This window comes from Callithrix jacchus, chromosome 3 (genome assembly GCF_049354715.1).
Source record: "Callithrix jacchus isolate 240 chromosome 3, calJac240_pri, whole genome shotgun sequence".
Classification (NCBI taxonomy): domain Eukaryota; kingdom Metazoa; phylum Chordata; class Mammalia; order Primates; family Cebidae; genus Callithrix; species Callithrix jacchus.
Window position 1 is genome coordinate 37,680,342 of NC_133504.1, and position 23,262 is coordinate 37,703,603.

Genomic DNA, 23,262 nt, shown 5'->3' on the forward strand with positions numbered 1-23,262 from the left:
GATTTCAAGCTTGGGCCATAGGGTGCAATTCAGCAAGGCAGGATCTATAGGAGGAGAATCAGATGTGAGATTCCAGATTCATGCATAATAATGACATTAAAAAGCCAGTGAGATACTCAAGTGAAAATATCAGGTGGGCAATTGTATATATAAGTGGGCAGTTTAGGAGAGAGAACAAGCTGAAGGCAAAAATATGGGAATCATCAGTATATACATAGTGTATGAGGCCATATTAAAGTGGGTGAGATTGCCCCAGTCTGTAGATAAGAAAAAGGCTTAAAACAAGAGTGAATGAGTCTTCTAGTGAAAGATTTTCTCTAAAAGAGGAGCAATTTTGTAAAAATTAAACCGCTTTTTGTATTTTTGAGGTCTCTTACCTAGAGCAATTCCCTTGAAAGTTCGTCGAGTAAAATGCGTGGCATTACAATTCCAGCTGTGTATTCCTTCCACTTTGTTTTTTGCCTTCTACTTATCCATGTTTAAATTGCTAAGGTTTACCCAGTCATTTAGGAGAGATGGTGTATTAGTATGATGAATTAGTAATTCTTAAACTAAAAGTGTAAAAAATAAAAGTTGAGGTTTTCCTGATATAAATTTCAAATTTTTATTATGTTTTATTATTTATTTATTTGTTTATTTTTTGAGACAGAGTTTCACTCTTGTTGCCCACGCTGGATTGCAAGGGCATGATATCGGCTCACTGCAACCTCTGCCTCCCAGGTTCAAGTGATTCTCTTGCTTCAGGCTCCTGAGTAGCTGGAATTATAGGCATGTGCCACAATGCCTGACTAATTTTATATTTTTAGTAGAGATGGGGTTTCTCCATGTTGGTAAGGCTGGTCTCGAACTCTCAACCTCAGGTGATCTGCCAACCTCAGTCTCCCAAAGTGCTGGGATTGCAGATGTGAGCCACTGCTCCTGGCTAAACTTAAAATTTTTAAAACAACTTTGGCTTGGTTGATTTAGAGGATTGATTTGACCTAGATCATAGTCCATAAGCTACATTTCTAAGAAAATCTTGAAACAAATTGTAGTTAACTTAATGCTTCTGTTGCATTTTCTATGGAAGGTTCTAAGGAGATAGTTATGTAGTATGTTAGTAATTACTTATCAAATTAAATTAAACTGAAGTTATTCTATTTGAGGAGGTGGAAGGGTAGAATGAATGGGTGGAGGAGACAGGAAGTCAAATTCAAATGGCCTCTAGAAAGTTGTTTAAAAATATGTTAAATGCTAAAGGAAGTTTAAGATGTGTATTTTGTAAATTTATGGCATTTCTAAGATTCTTAAACAGATTAAGACCACGATTTTGTTGGGACTGAATTTCTTCTATTCATGAGTATTGCTTTTATTCTTTTTCAGTTATTCTTTTTAATAAAAATCTTTGGCCTGGCGGGGTGGCTCATGCCTATAATCCCAGCACTTTGGGAAGCCTAGGTGGGCAGATCACCTGAGGTCAGGAGTTCAAGACTGGCCTGGCCAGTAAAGTGAAACCCCTGTCTCTACTAAAAATACAAAAATTAGCTGTGCATGGTGGTGGGCACCTGTAATCCCAGCTACTCGGGAGGCTGAGGTAGAAGAATCCCCTTGAAACCTGGAGGTGGAGGTGAGCCGAGATCAGGTTGCTGTACTCCAGCCTGGGTGACAAGAGAGAGACTATGTCTCAAAAAGAAGAAAAACAAAACAAAAGCCAGTCATGGTGGCTCACACCTGTAATCCCAGCACTTTGAGAGGCCGAGGTAGGTAGATCACGAGGTCAGGAGTTCGAGACCAGCCTGGCTAACATGGTGAAACTTTGTCTCTACAAAAAATACAAAAAATGAGCTGGGCATGGTGATGGGCACTTGTAATTCCGGCCACTTGGGAGGCTGAGGCAGGTGAATTGCTTGAACCTGGGAGGCGGAAGTTGAAATAAGCTGAGATGGCGCCACTACACTCCAGCCTGGGTGGCAGAGCAAGACTTCATCTCGTGGGGAAAAAATTCCTATTACTTGGAATTAGTAATAGGAGTTCTAAGGAATTAATCTTAAAATAATCTTAAATAATTAGGCCGGGTTCGGTGGCTTACACCTATAATCCCAGCGCTTTGGGAGGCTGACGTGGGCGGATCACTTGAGGTCAGAAGTTTGAGACCAGCTTGGCCAACATGGTGAAACCCTGTCTCTACTAAAAAATATAAAAATTAGCCAGGCGTGGTGGCGTGTGCCTGTAGTCCCAGCTACTCAGGAGGCTGAAACAGGAGAATCAGGATAATTGCTTGAACCCTGGAGGCAGAGATTGCAGTGACTGAGATCATGCCACTGTACTCCCACCTGGGCAACAGAGCAAGACTGTCTCAAAAAAAAAAATTTTTTTTAAAAATTCCTTTAGAGATAGGGTCTGGCTCTGTTGCCCAGGCTGGAGTGCAGTGGCACAATCACAGCACACTGCAGCCTCCAACTCCTGGGTTCAGGCAGTCCTTCTACCTCAGCCTCCTTAGTAACTAGGACTACAGGCATGTGCCACCATGCCCAGCTAATTAATTTTTTAACTTCTAGAGATGTGGGTCTCACTGTTGCTTAGGCCAGTCCTGAACTCTTGGCCTCAATGATCTTTCTGCCTTGGCTTCTCAAAGCACTGAGTTGATAGGTGTGAGCCACTACACTTGGACGGCCTGTTTTCATTGTTTATAAGCTTTTTTATTATTTACTTTTTGTAGGCTATTTTAACACTTAAAAATTGTAGCCTATTTTATCTATTTATTTATATTTTAGAGACAGTGTCTCACTATGTTGCCCAGATTGGACACAGCCTCTCATGTACCCTGGAATACAGTTTCATGCCACTGCACTTGGCTATTTTATTTATCATAGAACTATCAGTATTTATATTATTGAATATTATAAGCAGAACTATAGTTTTCTATTGTGTTCTGAGTTATATTGAAATGATACTATGTTCTTCATGTAGAAAACTTACTGAGATTATTCCAAGTAAGCAAGAAAAAACCCAAAGCAATCCATTTTTAATAGTTTTAAATTTCCAATAATTTATTTTCAAAATAAATTGCTACAATTATATATTCGATAAGTGCATATGGTTTGATTCCAGTATTTTTGTGTTTCACACATTTTTGGTGTATTTGAAACTATCTGAAAACATGTTCTTCTCCTGCTTAAAGTTTTCAAATTATGAAAGCAAAAAATTCTAATAACTCAGAGACTAGAGACTAGGTACATACAGACCTTTCCTTCCTGATACTAAGTTCCTGAATCAGTGCATTCTAGCTCTTTTTCCTTTTAACTTCTTTATTGAGATATGCCGCACACCACACATTCACTCACCTAAAGTGGGTGAATGCAACCTCTGAAGTATGTTCTTAAAACATCACGGTTTGTTGAAAAGCGTTTTTGGGCCGGGCGCGGTGGCTCACGCCTATAATCCCAGCACTTTGGGAGGCCAAGGCGGGTGGATCACGAGATCAAGAGATCGAGACCATCCTGGTCAACATGATGAAACCCCTCTCTACTAAAAATACAAAACTTAGCTGGGCATGGTGGCGCAGCCTGTAGTCCCAGCTACTCAGGAGGCTGAGGTAGGAGAATTTCTTGAACCCAGGAGGCGGAGGTTGCAGTGAGCCGAGATCGCGCCATTGCACTCCAGCCTGGGTAATAAGAGCGAAACTCCGTCTCAAAAAAAAAAAAAAGAAAAGCCTTTTTATATTTATCTTGGCATCCTTGTAGAAAATCAGTTAACTGACAATACGAGGATATATTTCAGGAGTTTCCACGAGTCTAAATGTATATCCTCATTCTAGCTTTTCTGATCTACTTCTTTGCAATACTCACACGCTCCTATTCCAATCCCATGTGATGGTGTTCATTTAAAGCAAAGAGAAACAAAAGAAGCACTGGTTTTGAGTTTCTAGCAAAGCATATTTTTTCATAGTAATAAATATGTTGTGTTGGCTCTCAAGTATATGGAGACTTAAGGAGAGATAAGATGGATTCTTAAAACAGAATATATTTTGCAAACAGTCAAACATTTTCTATGATGCAATTACACTGAGTATTCCAAAACTTTAAACCTTTATTTAAAAGTGCCCATGATTCTTGCTGATGTACATGACAGGCAAAGCTCTACTTTAAACTAGGAACTGCAGATGGACTTTGTATAGTCTTTTGTAATTAAATACCACATACAGATTGAAAAGGTTGGGCACTACTTCCAGGAATGTATTGCAATGCTATGCACATAGTAGTGGGTACTCAATAAATGCATGTTAGAAAAATGAATGAATGTTACTGAAGTAGATTTCTCTTAATTTCTTATGCAAAATATGTACATATATATAAATTATTGTTATAATTACTTCCCTTTGTAATAGCATTAGTCATTTTTATTTTTCCTCATGTCCTTGTAAACTAATTTATCTTAGCCATTATTATAAATTACTAATTTTGTGGTATTCAGTTCATACCAGTAAATCCCTCATGAAGCACCCCCACAGTATTCTCTGTGAAGAAATGAGTTTCAGAGTCAGTCATGAATAGGAACTGAGTCTAGTTGATTGAGAAATCCACGACATTTCACAGGGGTCTTGTGAAAACAGCCGGCTTCATTAACTCAGGTGGCATCTCCTGCAGTGGCCACATTTCCACCCAGATGAACGATGGAGCATATGTTTTCTGAACTTTGCTGTCCATAGACCTTCTTCGTCTGTAGTTATACCAAAACTGATGAATCGTTTCTTTGAACGGTCTTGTGGTCAGAGTATAGAGAATTGGGTTCAAAGCACTGTTGATGGGCAGAATAAAAATCACTACCCAAGAGGTAATGGTACCTAGAAAAGAAAAATGAAATAGCTTGAGTGTTTACAGATGTTTATAAGGTATAAAAACCCAACTTCCTGTTTCTTTCATTCCAACCCCTTTTTGAGTTTTAATTTTTTTTCTTTGATGTCACATAAATTAAATACCAAGTCTCTCTTTGTTTCCAGATATCTTTCCAGAGTGCCAGTGTGGGCGGGAATTCTAGTGCTGAAAAAGAACGGCATTCTTTGCTCATAGCTCTTCTTGAATATCAACCAAAATATTCCTTTAGGTAGAAATATTTTTCACACAGTGATTAGATATTTTGATTATATTTTCAGAAAAACCATATTGTTTAGCATTTAAGTCATAAATTTAAGTGTCTAATAATTAAAACACTTGAAAAGTGTTTTAATAAAGTGTATAGTATTTGTCAGAATATGTAAGCTTTTCTTTAATACATTTCTGCCATTTGATTTTAAAACTAAGTGTGCATTTTTTGGGTTTTTGCCCAGATATTTATTTCTGTAAAAATACCTTTGGCTAAGCTCATCTTAAAAATCACGCTAGTATATATACTAATACCAAAAATACTCTGCTTTTTATTATAATTTAATTGATGCTGTCATCACTCTTTGTTTTTTGTTTTTGTTTTTGAGACAGGGCTGGAGTGCAGTGGTGTGAACATGGCTCACTGCAGTCTCACCCTCCTGGTCCCAAATGTACCTCAGCCTCTTGAGTAGCTGGGACCAAAAGCATGTGCCACCATGCCTGGCTAATTTTTATTTTTTGAAGAGTGAGGTCTCAGGGTCTCCCTATGTTGTCCAGGCTGGTCTCAAGCTCCTGGGTTCAAGCAATCCTCCCACCTCGGCCTTCTTTTTGTTTTTCATAAAATGTAAGATACTATCATTATTGTCCATGGTATAGAACACAATTAAAATTATGTATTAATACATACAATTTTTTTTCTTTTTTTTCCTGAGCAGAGTCTCGCTCTATTGCCCAGGTTGTAGTGCAGTGCTGGTGTGATCTCCACTCACTGCAGCCTCTGCCTCCCATGTTCAAGCATTCTTATTCTTCAGCCTCCCAAGTAGCTGGGACTAGAAGTACATGCCATCACGCCCAGCTACATTTTTGTATTTTTTAGTAGAGATGGGGTTTCACCATGTTTGCACCAGGCAGGTCTTACACTCCTGACTTCAAGTGATCCACCCACCTCAGCCTCTGAAAGTGCTGGGATTTCAGGCATGATCCACTGGACCCCCCCCCCACATACAAATTTTCAAAATATAAACTGTATTTTATATATATGTATATATATATTTAATAGGATATATGCACTTTTCATTTTTCATTGTGGTAAAATATTCACAATATAAAATTTACCCTGTAAGCATTTTTTTTTTTTTTTTTTTTTTTGAGATGGAGTTTTGCTGTTGTTACCCAGACTGGAGTGCAATGGCACGATCTTGTCTCACTGCAACCTCCACCTTCTGGGTTCAAGCAGTTCTCCTGCCTCAGCCTCCTGAGTAGCTGGGACTACAGGCGTGCACCACCATGCCCAGCTAATTTTTGTATTTTTAGTAGAGACGGGCTTTCACCGTGTTGCCCAGGATGGTCTCGATCTCTTGACCTCGTGATCCACCCCCTCGGCCTCCCAAAGTGCTGGGATTATAGGCGTGAGCCACCGTGCCCGGCCACCCTGTAAGCATTTTTTAAGTGGACAGCTCAGTGGTATTAAGTACATTCACATTGCTGTACCATAACCACCATTCATCTCCAGAATGATTTCATCTCCCAAACTGAAATTCTATGCCTATTAAACAATCATTCTCCATTTCCCCTTCCCTCAACCCCTAGAAAACACCATTCTATGTTCTATGAATCTGACTATACCAGGAACATCATGTAAGTGAAATAAAATATTTGTCCTTTTGTGTCTAACTTACTTCACTTAGCATAATATCTTCAAGGTTCATCTATACTGCAGAATTTGTCAGAATTTCCTTGCTTTATAAGACTGAATACTAATCCGTGTGTATGTACCACATTTTGTTTATCCATTTACCAGTCTATGGACATTTGTGTTGCTTCTGCCTTTTGGCTAGTATGAATAATGCTGCTATGAACATGGGTGTACAAATATCTATTTGAGTCCCTGCTTTCAGTTGTTTTGTTTTTTCTTAGAAAGAGAATTTCCACATTGTATGGTAATTCGATGTTTAAATGTTTGAGGAACTGCCATATTGTCTTCCATAGCAGCTGTACCATTTTGTTTTCTTACCAGCAATTCACAAGGGTTCCAATTTTTCCACATCTTTACCAACACTTGTCTTTTTTGTATGTGTGTTTTTTTTTTAAATAGTAGTCATCCTAATGGATTAATGCACATTGGTTTTTTTTCTTTCTTATTTTTATTTATTTATTTTTTTGAGACAGGATCTTGCTCTGTCACTCAGGCTGAGTGCAGTGGTGCAATTATGGCTCACTGCAGCTTCGAACTCCTGGGCTCAAGTGATCTTCCCACATCTACCTTCCAAAGTGCTAGATTACAGGCATGAGCCACCACACCAACCTACATGACTTTTAAATGCTGAGAATGTTTGCTTCTATTATCTCTGACAATCTGCCATGTTGTTCTCTAAATTGCATGCATTATAGGAAGAAAATTTTTTTACATTCTGAAAAAAATGCAGTAATTATTTGAGAATTGTTTCGGCCTGTTTTCCTTTCTAGTCATCTTAAGCCTGTAATTATCAGAATTTCAACACTGTGTGTAGTTTATTTTGGTCACTCATAGCTCCTTTGTTCCAATAGTAATTGTATTAATAGGCATTTATGGAAAAAAACAATTCTTCCCCAGTACCTATTATATTGAGGTATTATAGGTATTGAGCTATTATATACCTGCAATATACCTCTTATATACTATTATATACCTATAATAGCTCAATACCTATATAGATATTGAGCTATTGGCAGAGCCAAAAGTACCTATAACTCTGGCTTACAATTTTCTTTTCTTTTTTTTTTGGCTCTGTCACCAGGCTGGAGTGCAGTGGCGTGATCTTGGCTCACTGCAACCTCCGTCTCCTGGGTTCAAGTGATTCTTATGCCTCAGCCTCCTGAGTAGCTGGAACTACAGCGGTGTACCACCATGCCCAGCTAATTTTTGTATTTGTAGTAGAGGTGGTGTTTCCCCATGTTGGCTAGGCTGGTCTCAAACTCCTGACTTCAAGTGATTCGCCCATCTTGGCCTCCCAGAGTACTGGGATTACAGTAATGAGCCACTGTGCCCAGCTCTGATGTACAATTCTTTAAATTGTTTAGTGTTAAGAATTTTAATTCTTTCTTAAAAGAATACTGCACAAACAGATTTATTATTTCTTTAAGGAGAGAAAAAAATATTGTACCTGGTATTTCTACCTGAAGCAGTGAAAGAAATTTGAGAACAAAAACGGGTATCCAGCATAATGCATCAGTAAACACTATAAAGAAAAACCGTTTGGCAAGGATCATCTCTTTTTTAACTTGATTCCGTATTTCAGTTGCTGTTATGGTACTTTGATGAACACTATAAAACATGCTTGCATAGGAAAAAATTATGATGATAAATGCGGCCAAATTAATACCTATTTGGAATATAAACAGTATTATTAATGCATAGGAACATTTTCAAAACAAACAAACATAAATAAAACATATCCTTAGGTGTCATTACTAAAAATACAAAGACTATAATGTGTGGTTTTTCTTTTTCTTCATAAAGAAGAACTAAAGTCCACAAAAATCATGAATTGTTTTAGGATGAACTTTTGTGGAAGTAGTAAAGAATGATGAAATGTTTAATTTTAAAATGAGATATTGAAATGAAATTACAATAATTCAATAAACATCTTGGGTTTTTAAGCTTTCTAGTATTAGTGATGTTTTATTTTTAATTTAATTTTATTTTTTTTGAGATGGAGTTTTGCTCTTGTTACCCAGGCTGGAGTGCAATGGCGCGATCTTGGCTCACCGCAACCTCTGTCTCCTGGGTTCAGGCAATTCTCCTGCCTCAGCCTCCTGAGTAGCTGGGATTACAGGCACGCACCACTGTGCCCAGCTAATTTTTTGTATTTTTAGTAGAGATGGGGTTTCACTGTGTTGACCAGGATGGTCTCGATCTCTTGACCTCGTGATCCACCCGCCTCGGCCTCCCAAAGTGCTGGGATTACAGGCTTGAGCCACCGCGCCCGGCCTATTTTTAATTTTTTTAGAGATGGGTTCTTGCTCTGTTGCTGACTGAAGTGCAGTGGTACAATCATAGCTCACTGCAGCCTCAAACTCCTGGGCTCAAGCAATTCTGCTTCAGCCTCCCAAGTAGCTGGGACTACAGATGCATGCCATCATACCAGTTAATTAAAAAACAAATGAGAGATGGAGTCTTGCTATGTTGCCCAGGTTGGTCTCAAACTCCTGGCCTCAAGTGATCCTCCCACCTTGGCCTCCCAAAGCACTGAGATTATAGGCATGAGCCATTGTGTGCCTGGCCTAGTGATTTTTTTTCTAATTCGGTTACTTTTTGCTGTACTCTGAGAATATTTTTACATTGCTGATTTAGAACAGTTGTATGTATACCTGTAAGGCAAAGATGTTTGTGACTACAAACATAAATTTGAGAAGATAATAAATACCGTTATCTTCATATTATAAAGCAAAGAGCCAAAATATATGTTGTTTAGCATGTTTAGGGGGAATACATGAAATACAGGTGTGTGGTGTCTTTTATGAATCTGTGTCAAGTTGGAATTTATATAATAAGAGTATAATTTGGGGAGAAAAATCCTTGCTGGAGATTCTGATAAAATTCACCCTCATTCTTACTAACAAAAACTGGTTGCAAGATTTGAAATAAAACCATGTGAACATTCATTTCTTATAGTTGCTTACCAAGAAAAATCGCCACTGAATAAATCTGGCCTCCAATACTTTCTGTATGTTCCGAATGCAGAGGGAAGCATACTCCATTGGTGCCATAGTAGTTTTTGAAAAATTCCTTATTGCTCAGTGGAATGAAAGCCACTATAAACCCAATAATCCAAATGAGAATCAGAACTGTAATTGTTCTGGATTTTCCAGGTCTCAAACATCTAAAAGGATAGACAATGCAGATGTATTTTTCCAATGTCAGAAATGTTAACAGTAAAACTGATACTTCTGTGGACAGAATGGCCAAAGATCCTACAAGCTGACAATGAGTACTCTCCATCCACAGCTGCGCATGCTTATTGTATTCTCCACGAAACTTAAGGTCAAAGCCTCCGATCACGAATAAATATATTCCCATTAAGCAGTCGGCACCTAGAGGAGTCATAGTTTCACAGATTTAGAGAAATAAATAGGTATCATTAAATCATCAATAAGCCATAATACTTTTAATGCTAGAAAAAATAGCCAACTTTCTTCTATTTTAGAAAAAGGGAATTTTTATTCTCCTAAGAATCCATTTACAGATTAGGATCTATACACAGACTCTTTGGTAAGTAACCACTCTCATAGCACTCTCTAGAGTTAATTATGCAATCATTTCTTCATTTTCCTTTAAAGTGCAAGTCTTTAGGAGCAGAGATCTTGTCTATTGTATTCTCTGTTCTAGACCCATCAGGTAGAAGTGTTGAATAAATGAACAAAATGCAATCATGTTGCGCATTCAATTAGGGACCTAGATGAGGATGGTATTATTTGGTTCAGCTCTTCCACTGAAATTCTCCCAACTCAACAAGCTCAGGGCATCATATAAAATCTCAGAGAAAGTAATTCACAGTTCCTGTGATAAAGACTGAATTTTGAAGCCTCTAATTTAAGAGATATGAATAATTATGAACTGCTTTGCAGTCAGTACAGTTTTAAGGGGCTTAAATTACTTACAAGAGTTGGTCTAAGCAAAGCTGTTCTCTCTTTCAATTTTTACATCTTTTTCTGTCTCTTTTTAGGCTCTCCAATCCCAGGAATTAGCTTTCTTACACTACTTGGCATATTTCTTTTTAAGCAAATGTTACATATCAGAAAGTGGGTGAGATTTTTGGACTGCGCAAGCATTCACACAAAATCCCTAAAATCATATCACTATAAATCATAAGGCTGACCCTAAGCCTTTAACACTGAAGTTATAGTCTAGGCTTCACCAGAGAAATTGAACTTACAAAAATTTTGTAGCTAGCAATATTAAAAGACTTCTGAGTTCTGTTTCTTACATAGCTTGCAGTTAAAAAAACCAATTAGACATTAGACTTTGAATAAGGATGGGGACTGTACTTGCGGGCAGCACACAGACAAAAGTAGAGTCTTGTGTAGATTGATGCTTTGCTTGTTAAGGGATCATGGATAAATTTTAGGTCACTTGACCTAGACTACAACATCCTAAGGACTGATTTCTTCCTTACTTTTCTTTGCAGTGTTCATTTAACATAATACCGTTGCCATGACATTGCAACAACTTTTTAAAAAAATGAATACTCCCTAAAAACATTTTCTTATTTACTTATCTTAGTTAGGGTGGAAAAAACTTCTAGTAGCTCAGAGATCAGGAAAACATGTAGCTGTTAAGTCAGTATCTGTGAACTGGACATACAAATAAAAAAGGAAATACAGGTGTATATATAAAATTATGACCATAGAAGGTTGCAATTTTATTTGTAGTAAAAGATTTTAGATGTTTCAAAAAAATACTGTGTCTTCGGAGCCACTGTATGAGAGACAACTAATAAATGAGAGCTTCATTAATTCATGTAAGGTGATTAAATTTCCTAGTTTAAAAGAGCATATTTTTTTCTTATTGCTAAAGTAATTCTATTTTCTTTGTAGAAAATGTGAAACCAGCATACAAGCAAAAAGGAGAAAAACGTAAAATTTCATAATTCTACCACTCACGCAACTTATTTTCTAATAATAATGCTTTTGTATATTTCAAAACTACAATTCCCCTTGAACCAGGAAATACTCACAGCAGAGAGAAATGATTGACATGGCATGCAGCTTGTTCTCAGACCTGATATAAAGTCGCATGCAAATTACAAAAATGTTTCCAAAGCAGGTAACTGCAGATACAACCCAGACAAATACTCTCTGAATAATGCTTGCCAAGAGATTCTCTAGAGATGAAATTCCATCAGTGTTTGGTTTACAGCTGCGAACATGTGGTGCATACCCACAGTACTGGAATTTCTTAAAATATCTGGTATACAAAGAGAAGGTAAAATAAGATTTTCCATTTAAGTCAGTGTCATCATACATTCATATTTACTTCCTACATTTTATCGGTAGAAAGAAAATGTCTTAAGATGAAACTGAGAGGACTAAACCATTAGGGATTCTGAAACTTTCAACTTACATCTAATTATCATTAGCTTGTTTTCACTGCTAAAGAATGTGTGGTTGAGTGTAGCAAATAGGCCTAATAAATATAACAAGTGTTAGACATGTCTTAGAATACAAACTGTTAATGTGATCAACAGAATGAATCCCTCCAGAGAAACCTTTACTGTACTTTCAGTGTTTAGTATGTGTAAATGCAGTTACACAGCTCCTATTGTTGCTGTAAGTGATTGCTTTTTAACCCTCAGGGGAACAGTTAAGTGTTTTCTCTTCTGTGCTTCAGTGGCTTTTTTGTTATTAAAGTTATGATGTTATTTCAACACCAAAAAAAGAAAAACAGAAACGAAAAAAAAAAATCTGATTAAAAAATAGGCAAATGATATGAACAGATATTTCTCAAAAGAAGACATACAAATGGACAACCCATATTTGAAAAAAAAAGTTCAACATTACTAATGATCAAGGAAATGCAAATCAGAACCACAGTGAGATATCATCTTACTCCAGGGTTGGACTTACGGCTATTATCAAAATGACCAAAAAGTAACAAATGCTAGTCTGGTGAGAATCTGGAGAAAACCGAACTCTTATTGACAGGAATGTAAATTAGCATAGGCACTATGGAGAATAGTATAGGGGTTCCTCAGAAAACTACAAAGAACTAGCGTATGATCCAGCAACCCCACACCTGGGAATCTATTCAAAGAAAAAAAGATCATATCAAAGAGATATCTGCATCCTCATGTTTATTTCAGCACTGATACAGGAGCTAAAAAGTATTTAGGCAGTTAGTGAGGGTAAGAGAGTCCTCGGTAAGCTTTCCCTTTTAATAAAAGCAGTCCCCAAATAATTTCTTTTCTAACAAAGAGCAGCCTGAAAAATCAAGCTGCAGACATAGAAAAGCAAGTTAGAAGCTTGCACAGGTGAGTGCTGGCAGCTGTGCCAATAGGAAAAGACTACCTGGGGGCCAAGCATGTTCAACATGGAGGCTCCGTCTTCCCTTTTCTTTGTCAACCATGAGTACAGTAAAGAAGCAGGCAACACAGTGGCAGCCAGATGGAGAACCATCTACATAACAAAAGATTAGGGTGGGGCAGTCAGCTTCTTCCCATGCCATGCAAATGACACACTTGGTCCAACCAATCTTTTGGGCCCTATGTAAATCAAACACCTCCTCAAGCTAGTGTATAAACAACACCGCCCCCCCCACCACTGTGCATTTCACAACAGAAGTGGAAGACCTAGTCAGGAGCCCCTCTTTCTGCAGGAAAGAGAACTTTTCTCTTTCTCTCCCTTATTAAACCTCCCATCTAATCTCACTCCTTGTGTGTCCATGTCCTTAGTTTTCTTTGAGTGAGGTAAGGAACCTTGGGTATTACCCCGGACAATGCTTCTTCAGCACTATTCACAATAGCAAGATATGGAGTCAACCTAGGTGTTGATGAACAGATGAATGGATAAAAAAAAAATGTGGCAGATATGCACAGTGGAATATTCAGCTATAAAAAAAGAATGAAATTCTGTCATTGAGGCAACAAGGAGGGAAATGGAGGACATTACATTAACTGGAAGAAGCCAGGAATAATGTTAAACACCTCATGTTCTCATATATGGAAGCTAAAAAAAGTTGATCATGCAGAAGTAAAAGAACAGAGGATACTACAGGCTGGGGAAGGTAAGGAGAAGGAAGACACAGAGAGAGATTTGTTAAACAATTCAAAATTACAACTAGAAAGGAGAGTAAGTTCTCATGTTCTATACCATGGTAGGATGTCTATAGCAAACAATAATAACGGTTTCAAATGGTTAAAAGGAGGATATTGAATGTTCTAAACACAAAGAAATGATAAATGTTTGAGATGATGGATATGCTAATTATCCTTTGTCCTGATGTGATCACTGGACATTGTATGTACCAAAACATCAGTATGTACCCCATGAAGATGTGCAATTATTATTTATCAATTGATAAAAAATAACAAAGTAATATTAAATATTTTAAACATGGAAGTGCCACAGTAACAGAAAAAAAAGAAGTTATGTTATCTGTAACTACTTGCTAACATGCCTATCTCTCATATTAGAATTTGGTACATAACAAAGTGTTCAAGAAATATTTGTTGAGTGTCTTCTTTCATTAATAGGGAGACTTCCGTTATTGATAAATATAGCATGTGGATAATTAATAATTATGACTGTGTTATCACCAACACCAACACCTTTTATTGAGCATTTCCTAGGTATTAGAAAGAAATTCTCAAATGAATTCCGTGAGGTAGGTATTAGCATTATTATAGGAGGAGATGAATTTTCAATGGAGGCAAGTTATTTGCTAGGAAATGTTCTACTAAATATGCAAACTGAGCTTCAAATTAACTCTATTTGCCTATAAAGCCATGTGATTTGGCAAAAAATAGAAATGGTCTTTAGAGTATAAAGAACTAAAGTAAGAAAAGATAACGCGGTGGCTCACGCCTGTAATCCCAGCACTTTGGGAGGCTGAGGCGGGTGGACCACGAGGTCAAGAGATCAAGACCATCCTGGCTAACACAGTGAAACCCCGTCTCTACTAAAATATAAAAAATTAGCTGGGCGTGGTGGTGCGCGTCTGTAGTCCCAGCTGCTTAGGAGGCTGAGGCAGGAGAATTGCTTGAACCCGGGAGGCGGAGGTTGCAGTGAGCGGAGATCCCGCCACTGCACTCCAGCCTGGCGCCTGGCGACAAAACGAGACTCTGTCTCAAAAAAATAAATAAATAAAAAACAAAAACAAAACAAAACAAAAAAAACTTGATTACAATTTGTCCTATCAAGGTCAAGGTCAATTGTTGATAGTTATATCCATTTATTCTGTAAACCATGAAGGACAGGAGAGCAGAACATGAGGAAGGAAGGAGTGTTGACTGCTATTTTACTTTGCTTTATGTGTCTTAGGCTGAAGCTTTGCTTTTATCAACAAATTATAGTAACTCTTTGTTGGCTACGTTGGCTGCCCAGCACTCAATCACTCTTCTGATAATAGCGCTCTGATTTCATTTGAGAGAATTACTTCTCCCTTTTTGAGAACTTGCCATGGGACCTTCAGTGGAGGCAATCCCTAGCCCCGAGTAGGTAAGTGCCCTAGGAACGATCAAGTAGATTCTCTCTCCTGGAACTCTGAATCTGATTGACACTTGGATAGATAATTCCAGTGACTATAAATTGTTCCTCAGATTTTGTGTTATACCATTTTCTTCCAATAAGTTCTGCGCTAATTTAGTCAGATTGCTTTATGTTGTATACAAGCAAGGAATCTTATTAAGCAATCTTCCTGAGATTCAAAAACAGGGTTCTGTGTCAGATTTAAAATGCAAGCAAGATTACTGAGTTGATGGTAGCTGATGACATTTTCTAAATTATTGAAGATTAATTTCCATGGCATGGATCATTCTAATAACTGCTATAAAATTACATTCAATTAAAAAATTCTTCTAAAGCAGGTGATCACAAGTATAACCAGACATATTCTTTGAAAGATTTTTCAAAGTTTACCATTTCATTCATGCACATTTGCTCCAATCATGCCCTGATACTGGGGGAAATTGAGAAAGATTTCTTCCTAACTTCCTTCGTTTGGAGCAATAATTTATTTATAATTATTTTATACTGCTTATGTAAATTCTTTCTTCTTCATATGGTAGCACTTGTACCCTGTGCTATAGTTTGGATGTTTGTCTACTCCAAATCTCATGTCAAAAGTTGATTCCTGGTGTTGGTGGTGGGGCCCAGTAGGAGGTGTTTGGGTCATGGGGTAGGTCCCTCATGAATGGCTTACTACTCCTTCCTGCAGTAATAAGTGAGTTCTCCTTCTATTATTTCACATGAGATCCAATTGTTAAAAAGAGCTGGCACCTCCTATTCTCTCTCTGTCTCTCTCTCTCACCATTTGACACACCTACTCCCTCTTGGTCTTCTGCCATGATTAAAAGCTTTCCTGATGACCTCACCAAAATTAGATGCTGGTGCTATGCTTTTCTTACAACCTGCAGAACTGTAAGCCAGAATAAACTTTTTGTTATAAACTATCCAGCCTCAGATATTCCTTTATAGCAAGGCAAAATGGAATAACCCACCATATATACAAATTACTAGCTCATTAGGCAAATGTCAGTATCTGTGAACAGGTATTAGAACTGAAGAGAACTTCTTACAAGACTAAGTGAATTCCCCTCACACTCAGGTTTCCTGAGAGTCAAAAAATCCCCTATTAGAGTCTACCAGACTGTGAAACCTAAAATCATCTCGCCCAATATCAAAGGTTTAAGAGTTAATTATTGTTTAGACTGTCTCAGTCCACTTGGCTGCTGTAACAAAAATACCATAGACTGAGTAGCTTAGACAATGAATGTTTATTTCTCACAGTTCTGGAGGCTGGGAAGACCAAGATCAAGGTGCTAGCAGATTTAGTGTCTGATGGGGGAACCACACGTTTCGTAGATGGCTATCTTCTCTCTCTGTCTTCACAAGGTGGAGGGGCAAGGGTGGCCTCCAGAGTCCCTTTTCTCTTTTATGAGACAGAGTTTTTGCTTAGTTGCCTAGGCTGGAGTGCAAATGGCACGATCTCAGCTCACTGCAGCCTCCGTCTCCTGATCTCAAGCAATTCTCCTGCCTCAGCTGAGTAGCTGAAATCACCACCATCATGGCTAATTTCTGTATTTTTAGTAGAGATGAGGTTTCACCATGTTGGCTAGCCTGGTCTTGAACTCTTGACCTCAGGTGATCCACCTGCCTTGGCCTCCCAAATTACTGGGATTACAGCCATGAGCCATTGCCCCTGGCCCAGAGTCTCTTTTCTGAGGGGACTAATCCCACTCATGAAGGTTCTGCCCTCATGACCTAGTCACTTCCCAAAGACCCCACCTCTTCGTACCATTGCACTGGGGTTAGGATTTTAGTATATAAATTCTAGAGGAACACAAACATTCAGTTTATAGCAGGCAAGTTAGTAGAAAATATTAATAGATTGGATGCATTATCATAATACAGGTGGAAACAAAGATTAAAATCATGGTGAAAACCAATAATGATATGTACTTACATGTGAGAGAGATTCGTGAGAGGTCTAAACATCCTTTGTTGGATATTTGAAATTTCAATCCCTTCTAGGCTGCTAAAATTATCAAATTAATAATCAATCAAAAGAACATGTGTTATACATGGTAAAATAAATTGAGTTTTTGCAAAGGACAATTTAATAAAATGCTTTTAGTTAACACTTATTTTGAACAAAATAATTGTACTCAGCTCACCCACTTCCCCAAATCCTCCTCCTTCTGATTGTGTTATTTGTACACATATTATCTTCTCTATTTGAGTTTTTTAGATCCTCACAGATTATGGCACAATGCTTTGTGCCTTTTAACTACTCAATAAATATGTGTGGAATAAATGCACAGGCATTGTCTTTTGGACAGTATTACAATAGCAGAGATGTTTTACATCCTTGAAAATTTCCTAGCAGTTTTTAATTAATAATTTTTTTCTGATAAAATGTCATTTTACTGAGGGAACACTTGAGTTAAATAAACTGAAGCTTATCTTTTCTTTCTTTTTTTTTTTTTCTTTGAGACAGGGTCTTTGTCTGTGCCGAGGCTGGAGTGTGACGGTGTGAACGTGGCTTACTGCAGGCTTACCCTCCCAGCTCAAGCAATGTTCCCACCTCAGCCTCTCAAGTAGTTGGGACCGCAGGTGCATGTCATCACACTCAACTAATTCGCTTATTTTTATTTTTGTTTGTAGAGACAGGGTCTCCCTATGTTGCCCAGGCTAGGGTTGAACTCCTGATCTCAAGCAATCCTCCTGCCTTGGACTCCCAAAGTGCTATGATTACAGGTGTGAGCCACTGTGCTCAGCTCTGAAGTTTATCTTTTAAGGCAATTCTTTGACTCTAATAAAATTTTTGTCTTTTTTTGTTTGCATGGTATAAGTAAGGATTTATATAATCTAGAATATTCCATCTTGGGGTAAAAATGCTTATAATAAATTATTAAATACCCAGTGTTAAGAGAGTAATGAATATACACAGATACCTTTGAAGGGTCAAAGCAAACAAATTAACATAAGCTCCTAGTGACTTACAGAAAAATATAAAACAATTCATCATCATTTAATTTTTAATTTACAAATACATAAGATAAAACTAATAATTGTCTGTTTATAGTCCAGTAAGCACTCACATGTTTTTGTAGAGCTAAACTAATGCCCTAGAAATAAAGTTTATGATTTGAAAGATATATATAAAAATATACCTTGTTAGTATTTAAAAAATAATTTTATCATAAAATCATTTCCCTATATGAATACTTACAGAGACTTGAGTTTGACAAGATAATCAAATTGGTTTGCTTGAATTTTCTGGATTGGATTATAGGAAAGATTCCTGTTTAAAAAAAAAAAGCAACAATAGGTCATTTCCAAAAACTATATGAGTAAATGGAGTGATTCTCTTTATTTTGGGTTACTTTAAAATATGAACAAAAGTATAGTATAACTCATAAAGGATTAAAGACTTAAACTGTAAAACTATAAAATGACTAGAGGAAAACATAGGGGGAAGCCCCAGGACATTAGCCTGGGTGATGACTTTTTTTGGATATTGCCCCAAAAATGTAGGCAACAAAAGTGAAATAGGTGAATGGGATTACATAAAACTAAAAAGCCTGTGCATGGCCAAGGAAACAATCAACAGAGTGAAGAGACAACCTGTGTAATGGGGGACAATATTTGCAAATCTTGTATCTGGTAAGGGGTTATTATCCAAAATATGTAACGAATTCAAACAACTCAGTAAGAAAACAGATAAGCTGGTTAAAAATTAGGGAAAGGGCTTGAATCGACAGTTTTTCAAAAGCTGACATATAAATGACTGATGGGTATATGAAAAAATGTTCAATCATCAGAGAAATGCAAATTTCTAATCATCAGAGAAATGCAAACTGAAACCACAATGAAACATTACCTCACACCTGTTAGAATGATTTTTATCAAAATGATAGCAAGTGCTGAGGACAATTTGAAGAAAAGTCTGCCCTTGCATCCTGGCGGTGGGAATATCAATTAGTACAGCCATTATGGAAAATAGTATGAGGCTTCCTCAAAAATTAAAAATTGAACTACTACATGATCCAGAAATTCCACTACTGGATATATATCCAAAAGAAACAAAATCAGTATATTAAAGAGATTTCTGTGCTCCCATGTTCACTGCAGCATTATTCATAATAGCCAAGGTATGGATCCCACCTAAATGTCCATCAAAGGATGGCTAAAGAAAATGTATACACACACAACAGAATACTATTCAGCCTTAAAAAAAACCCCAGAAAATTCTATTATTTGCAACAACATGAGTAAATCTGGAGGACATTATGCTACGTGAAATAGGTCAGGCATAGAAGGACAATTACCACGTGATCTCATTTATATGTGGAATCTAAAAAAGTTGAACTCATAGAAGTAGAGAATAGAATGTGCTTACCAGAGGGAGGTGAGGAAGGACTGAGATATATTGGCCAAAAGGTACAAAATTTCAGTTAGAAAGGCAGAATACGTTCAAGATATCTATTGCGCAACACGCTGACTTTAGCTAGTAACAATGTACTGTATTCTTGAAAATTGTTGAGAGTAGCTGTTAAATGTTCTCACCACAAAAATAAGTTTGTGAGATGATGCATACGTTAATTAGTCCAATTTAGCCATTCCACAATGTATACATATTTCAAAACATCATGTTGTACTGATAAAGACATACAATTTTTATTTGTCAGTGAAATAAAGACATAGTGACAACACTGGCCTCAAGGTTGATTGTACATTTAAGTGAATTTGTTAAGATAAAACACTTAGAACAGTGCCTAGCTTGTGGTAAATAATCTGTGATTATGATAGTAATAGAGCGAGAGCAATAAAACATGGGCATGAAGGTAGCACTGTCAAGCAAGGGAACCCACCAGAGAAGTGGCAGGGCACCCAGAAAGAGCCACACCTACTTCATATTTTGCGTAGGATCAGACGTGGTTTAAGTAAGATGAAATAAAATAATCTCATTTAGTCAAAATGTGAATTAATGGAATCATATGTCATATCTTTTACAATAAATCTTAAGAGTGACATATTGTACTAGTGATTTGTGGAACATGAAATGAAAAGCAGACCTGAAAGGATATTTATTTTATTTTTTTAGAGATGGGGACTTGCTATGTTGCTCAGGCTGTACTCAAACTCCTGGGTTCAAGGGATCCTCCTGCCTCAGCTTCTCGAGTCACTGGGACTAGAGTCACCTGCCTTCTTAAAGAGAACTGAAAGCTAAATTTAAATGGAAAAAATTTCAGAATCTTTGAAAAACAACACCTTGAAACAAGAATCATTGATTAAAGAAAACTTCTCAGGAAAATTTCTCTTTTTAAAATATTTACGCTGGGTGCTGTGGCTCATGCCTGTAATCCCAGCATTTTGGGAGGCCCAGGTGGGAGAAAGGCTTAAGCCTAGAAGTTCAATATGAGCACACTGGGCAACAAAATGAGACTCCCATCTCTACAAAAACTAAATTAGAAATAAACAAAAATATTTGCTGAAGATTAGACCATAAGTTACAAGGGGGATAGAAGGAACTGCTGGGGGAGCCACGGTTATAGAAAGAAGGAAAGAGAAAAAGAATGGCAATGACAGATGACTCTTAGAAGAAATCATACAGGAAAAGCTTCATGACACGATGCCAATGACATTTGGTGTCATTTTGGATATGGCACCAAAAGCATAAGTAACAAAAGAAGAAATTTAAAAATTGAACTATATAAAAATTAAAAACTTTTGTGTATCAAAGGACGCTATAACAGAATGAAAAGGCAGCCCATGCAAAGGGAGAAAATATTTGCAAATCATGTATCTGCAAAGAGGTTAATATCCAGAATATATAAGAACTCCAGCAATCTAACAGCTACAAAAATCCAGAACAATCCAATTAAAAAATGAGTGAACAACTTGGATAGATTTTTCTGTAAGAAGGTAGCCCAATGGCCAATAAGCACATGAAAAGTTATTCAACATCACTAATCACTGGGAACCACAGACAAACCACACTGAGATACAATTTCATATCCATCAGCATGCCTATTATCAAAAAAAACAGAAAATACCAAGTGTTGGGAAGGATGTGGAGAAATGGAAACCCTAGTGCACTACTAGTGATGATGTAAGATGGTTAAACTCCGATGGAAAACAGAATGAAACATACATTAAAAATAAAATGACAGAGTTGTATGAAACAGCAATTCTACTTTTGAGAGTAGATACCTAAAAATTGAAAGCAGGGTTGGTTGGGCACGATAACTCATGCCTGCAATCCCAGCACTTTGGAAGGCCAAGATGGGTGGATCATCTGAGGTCAGGAGTTTGAGACCAGCCTGGCCAAACCCCCTCTCTACTGAAAATACCAAAATTAGCCAGGCATGGTGGCGGATGCCTGTAATCCCAGCTACTCTGGAGGCTGAAACAGGAGAATTGCTTGAACCTGGGAGGTGGAGGTTGCATTGAGCCGAGATTACAGCACTGCATTCCAGCCTGGGTGACAGAGTGAGAATTTGTCTCAAAAAAAAAAAAAAAATTGAAAGCAGGATCAACAGATATTTGTACACCCATGTTCATAACAACATTATCCACAATAGCCAAAAGATGGAAGCCACTCAAATGTCCATTAAGGGGTGAATAGATAAGCACTGCAATATATACACACAATGAAATATTGTTCAACCTTGAAAAGGAAGGAAATTCATTTCTGCTACAACAAAAATGAAACTTGAAGACAGTATGCTAAGCAAAATAACCCTGTCACAAAAAGATAAATATTCCATGATTTCACTTCTCTGAGTATCTAGTGCAGTTAAATTCACACTGACAGAAAGTAGAATGGTGGTAGCCAGGGATAGGGGGAAGGTGAATGGGAAGTTAGTGTTTCGTGGCTAGAGTTTCAGCTTTGCAACACGAAAACATTCTGGGGGTAGATGGCGGTAATGGTTGCGCAGCAATATAGATGTAGCTAATGCCATTCACCTACACACTTAAAAATGGCTAATTTTATGTTATGCGTATTTTACCAAAATTTAAAAAATAATAAAGAAATGAGGTGGCAAAATTAACATCAGTCTTACAATTGTGACAGCTCCTTCAGGTCCTTAAATACATGTGGTGGAAGATTTTCAATCTTATTACTTCCTAAATCCCTGGAAAAATAATTGCAAATATGTCATGTTATTTTTTTTAGACTTTATTCACTGTTCTGAAATTCATTAGGAAACCACTATACAACTTTTCAACAGTGACATTGGTTGAGTTATATTAATTACCAGAAGTTTAAAAATTAAAAAAAGAAGCAAAGTAGGAAAACATAAAAGTATTTTATCCCATTGCATCATCCCCTGGGAGACAAATACATGATGGTATTTGATCTGTTTTTCTTTTTTATTTTTTTGAATTGGAGTCTTGCTTTGTTGTCCAGGTTGGAGTGTAGTGGTGCGATCTCAACTCACCAAAACCTCTGCCTCCTGGGTTCAAACAATTCTCCTACCTCAGCCTCCTGAGTAGCTGGGACTACAGGACTACAGGTGTGTGCCACCATGCCTCACTAATTTTTGTATTTTTAGTAGAGACAAGGTTTCACTATGTTGGTCAGGCTGGTCTTGAACTCCTGACCTTGTGCTCTGCCCACCTTGGCCTCCCAAAGTGCTGGGATTATAGGCATGAGCCATAGCGTTTGGCCTGATCTGGTTTTAATCAATCCTATTTTCTAATTCTATTTATCTTTGTGTTGTGCCCCTTCTTACTTTTTCTACCTTTGTTCTTTTTTTTTTTTAGAATAGATATACGGTTTGCAGTCTTAATTGTTTTCTTTTGCTTAGGATTATTATGATTATTACAGAAGTGTATTATTTCACGTTTGAGTTTCTTTCACAGCTGATATACACAGGATCCCATATTATCATGGGGTAGGATACTTTGCATGTCATCTTATGTATGTATAGAGGGTCTGCTTAACATGGTATGACTTTGTACCTTAGTCCTAAAAAGGTGTTTGATAGCTTTTGCG

General features: G+C 37.3%; 1 protein-coding gene across 1 annotated transcript in view; it reads right to left on the minus strand.

Moving 5' to 3' along the window:
• Positions 1 to 3,001: 3,001 nt before the first annotated feature.
• RXFP1 (relaxin family peptide receptor 1) overlaps positions 3,002 to 23,262 on the minus strand; it is a 149,465-nt gene continuing 129,204 nt past the window's right edge. The window contains exons 12-18 of the mRNA XM_002806637.6: positions 22,328 to 22,399; positions 18,490 to 18,561; positions 17,221 to 17,292; positions 11,777 to 12,006; positions 9,723 to 10,133; positions 8,204 to 8,422; positions 3,002 to 4,822 (exon numbers count right to left, since the gene is read on the minus strand). Of these exons, the coding sequence (XP_002806683.3) occupies positions 4,569 to 4,822; positions 8,204 to 8,422; positions 9,723 to 10,133; positions 11,777 to 12,006; positions 17,221 to 17,292; positions 18,490 to 18,561; positions 22,328 to 22,399 (1,330 nt within the window). The 3' untranslated portion in view covers positions 3,002 to 4,568. The remainder of the gene's footprint in view (positions 4,823 to 8,203; positions 8,423 to 9,722; positions 10,134 to 11,776; positions 12,007 to 17,220; positions 17,293 to 18,489; positions 18,562 to 22,327; positions 22,400 to 23,262) is intronic.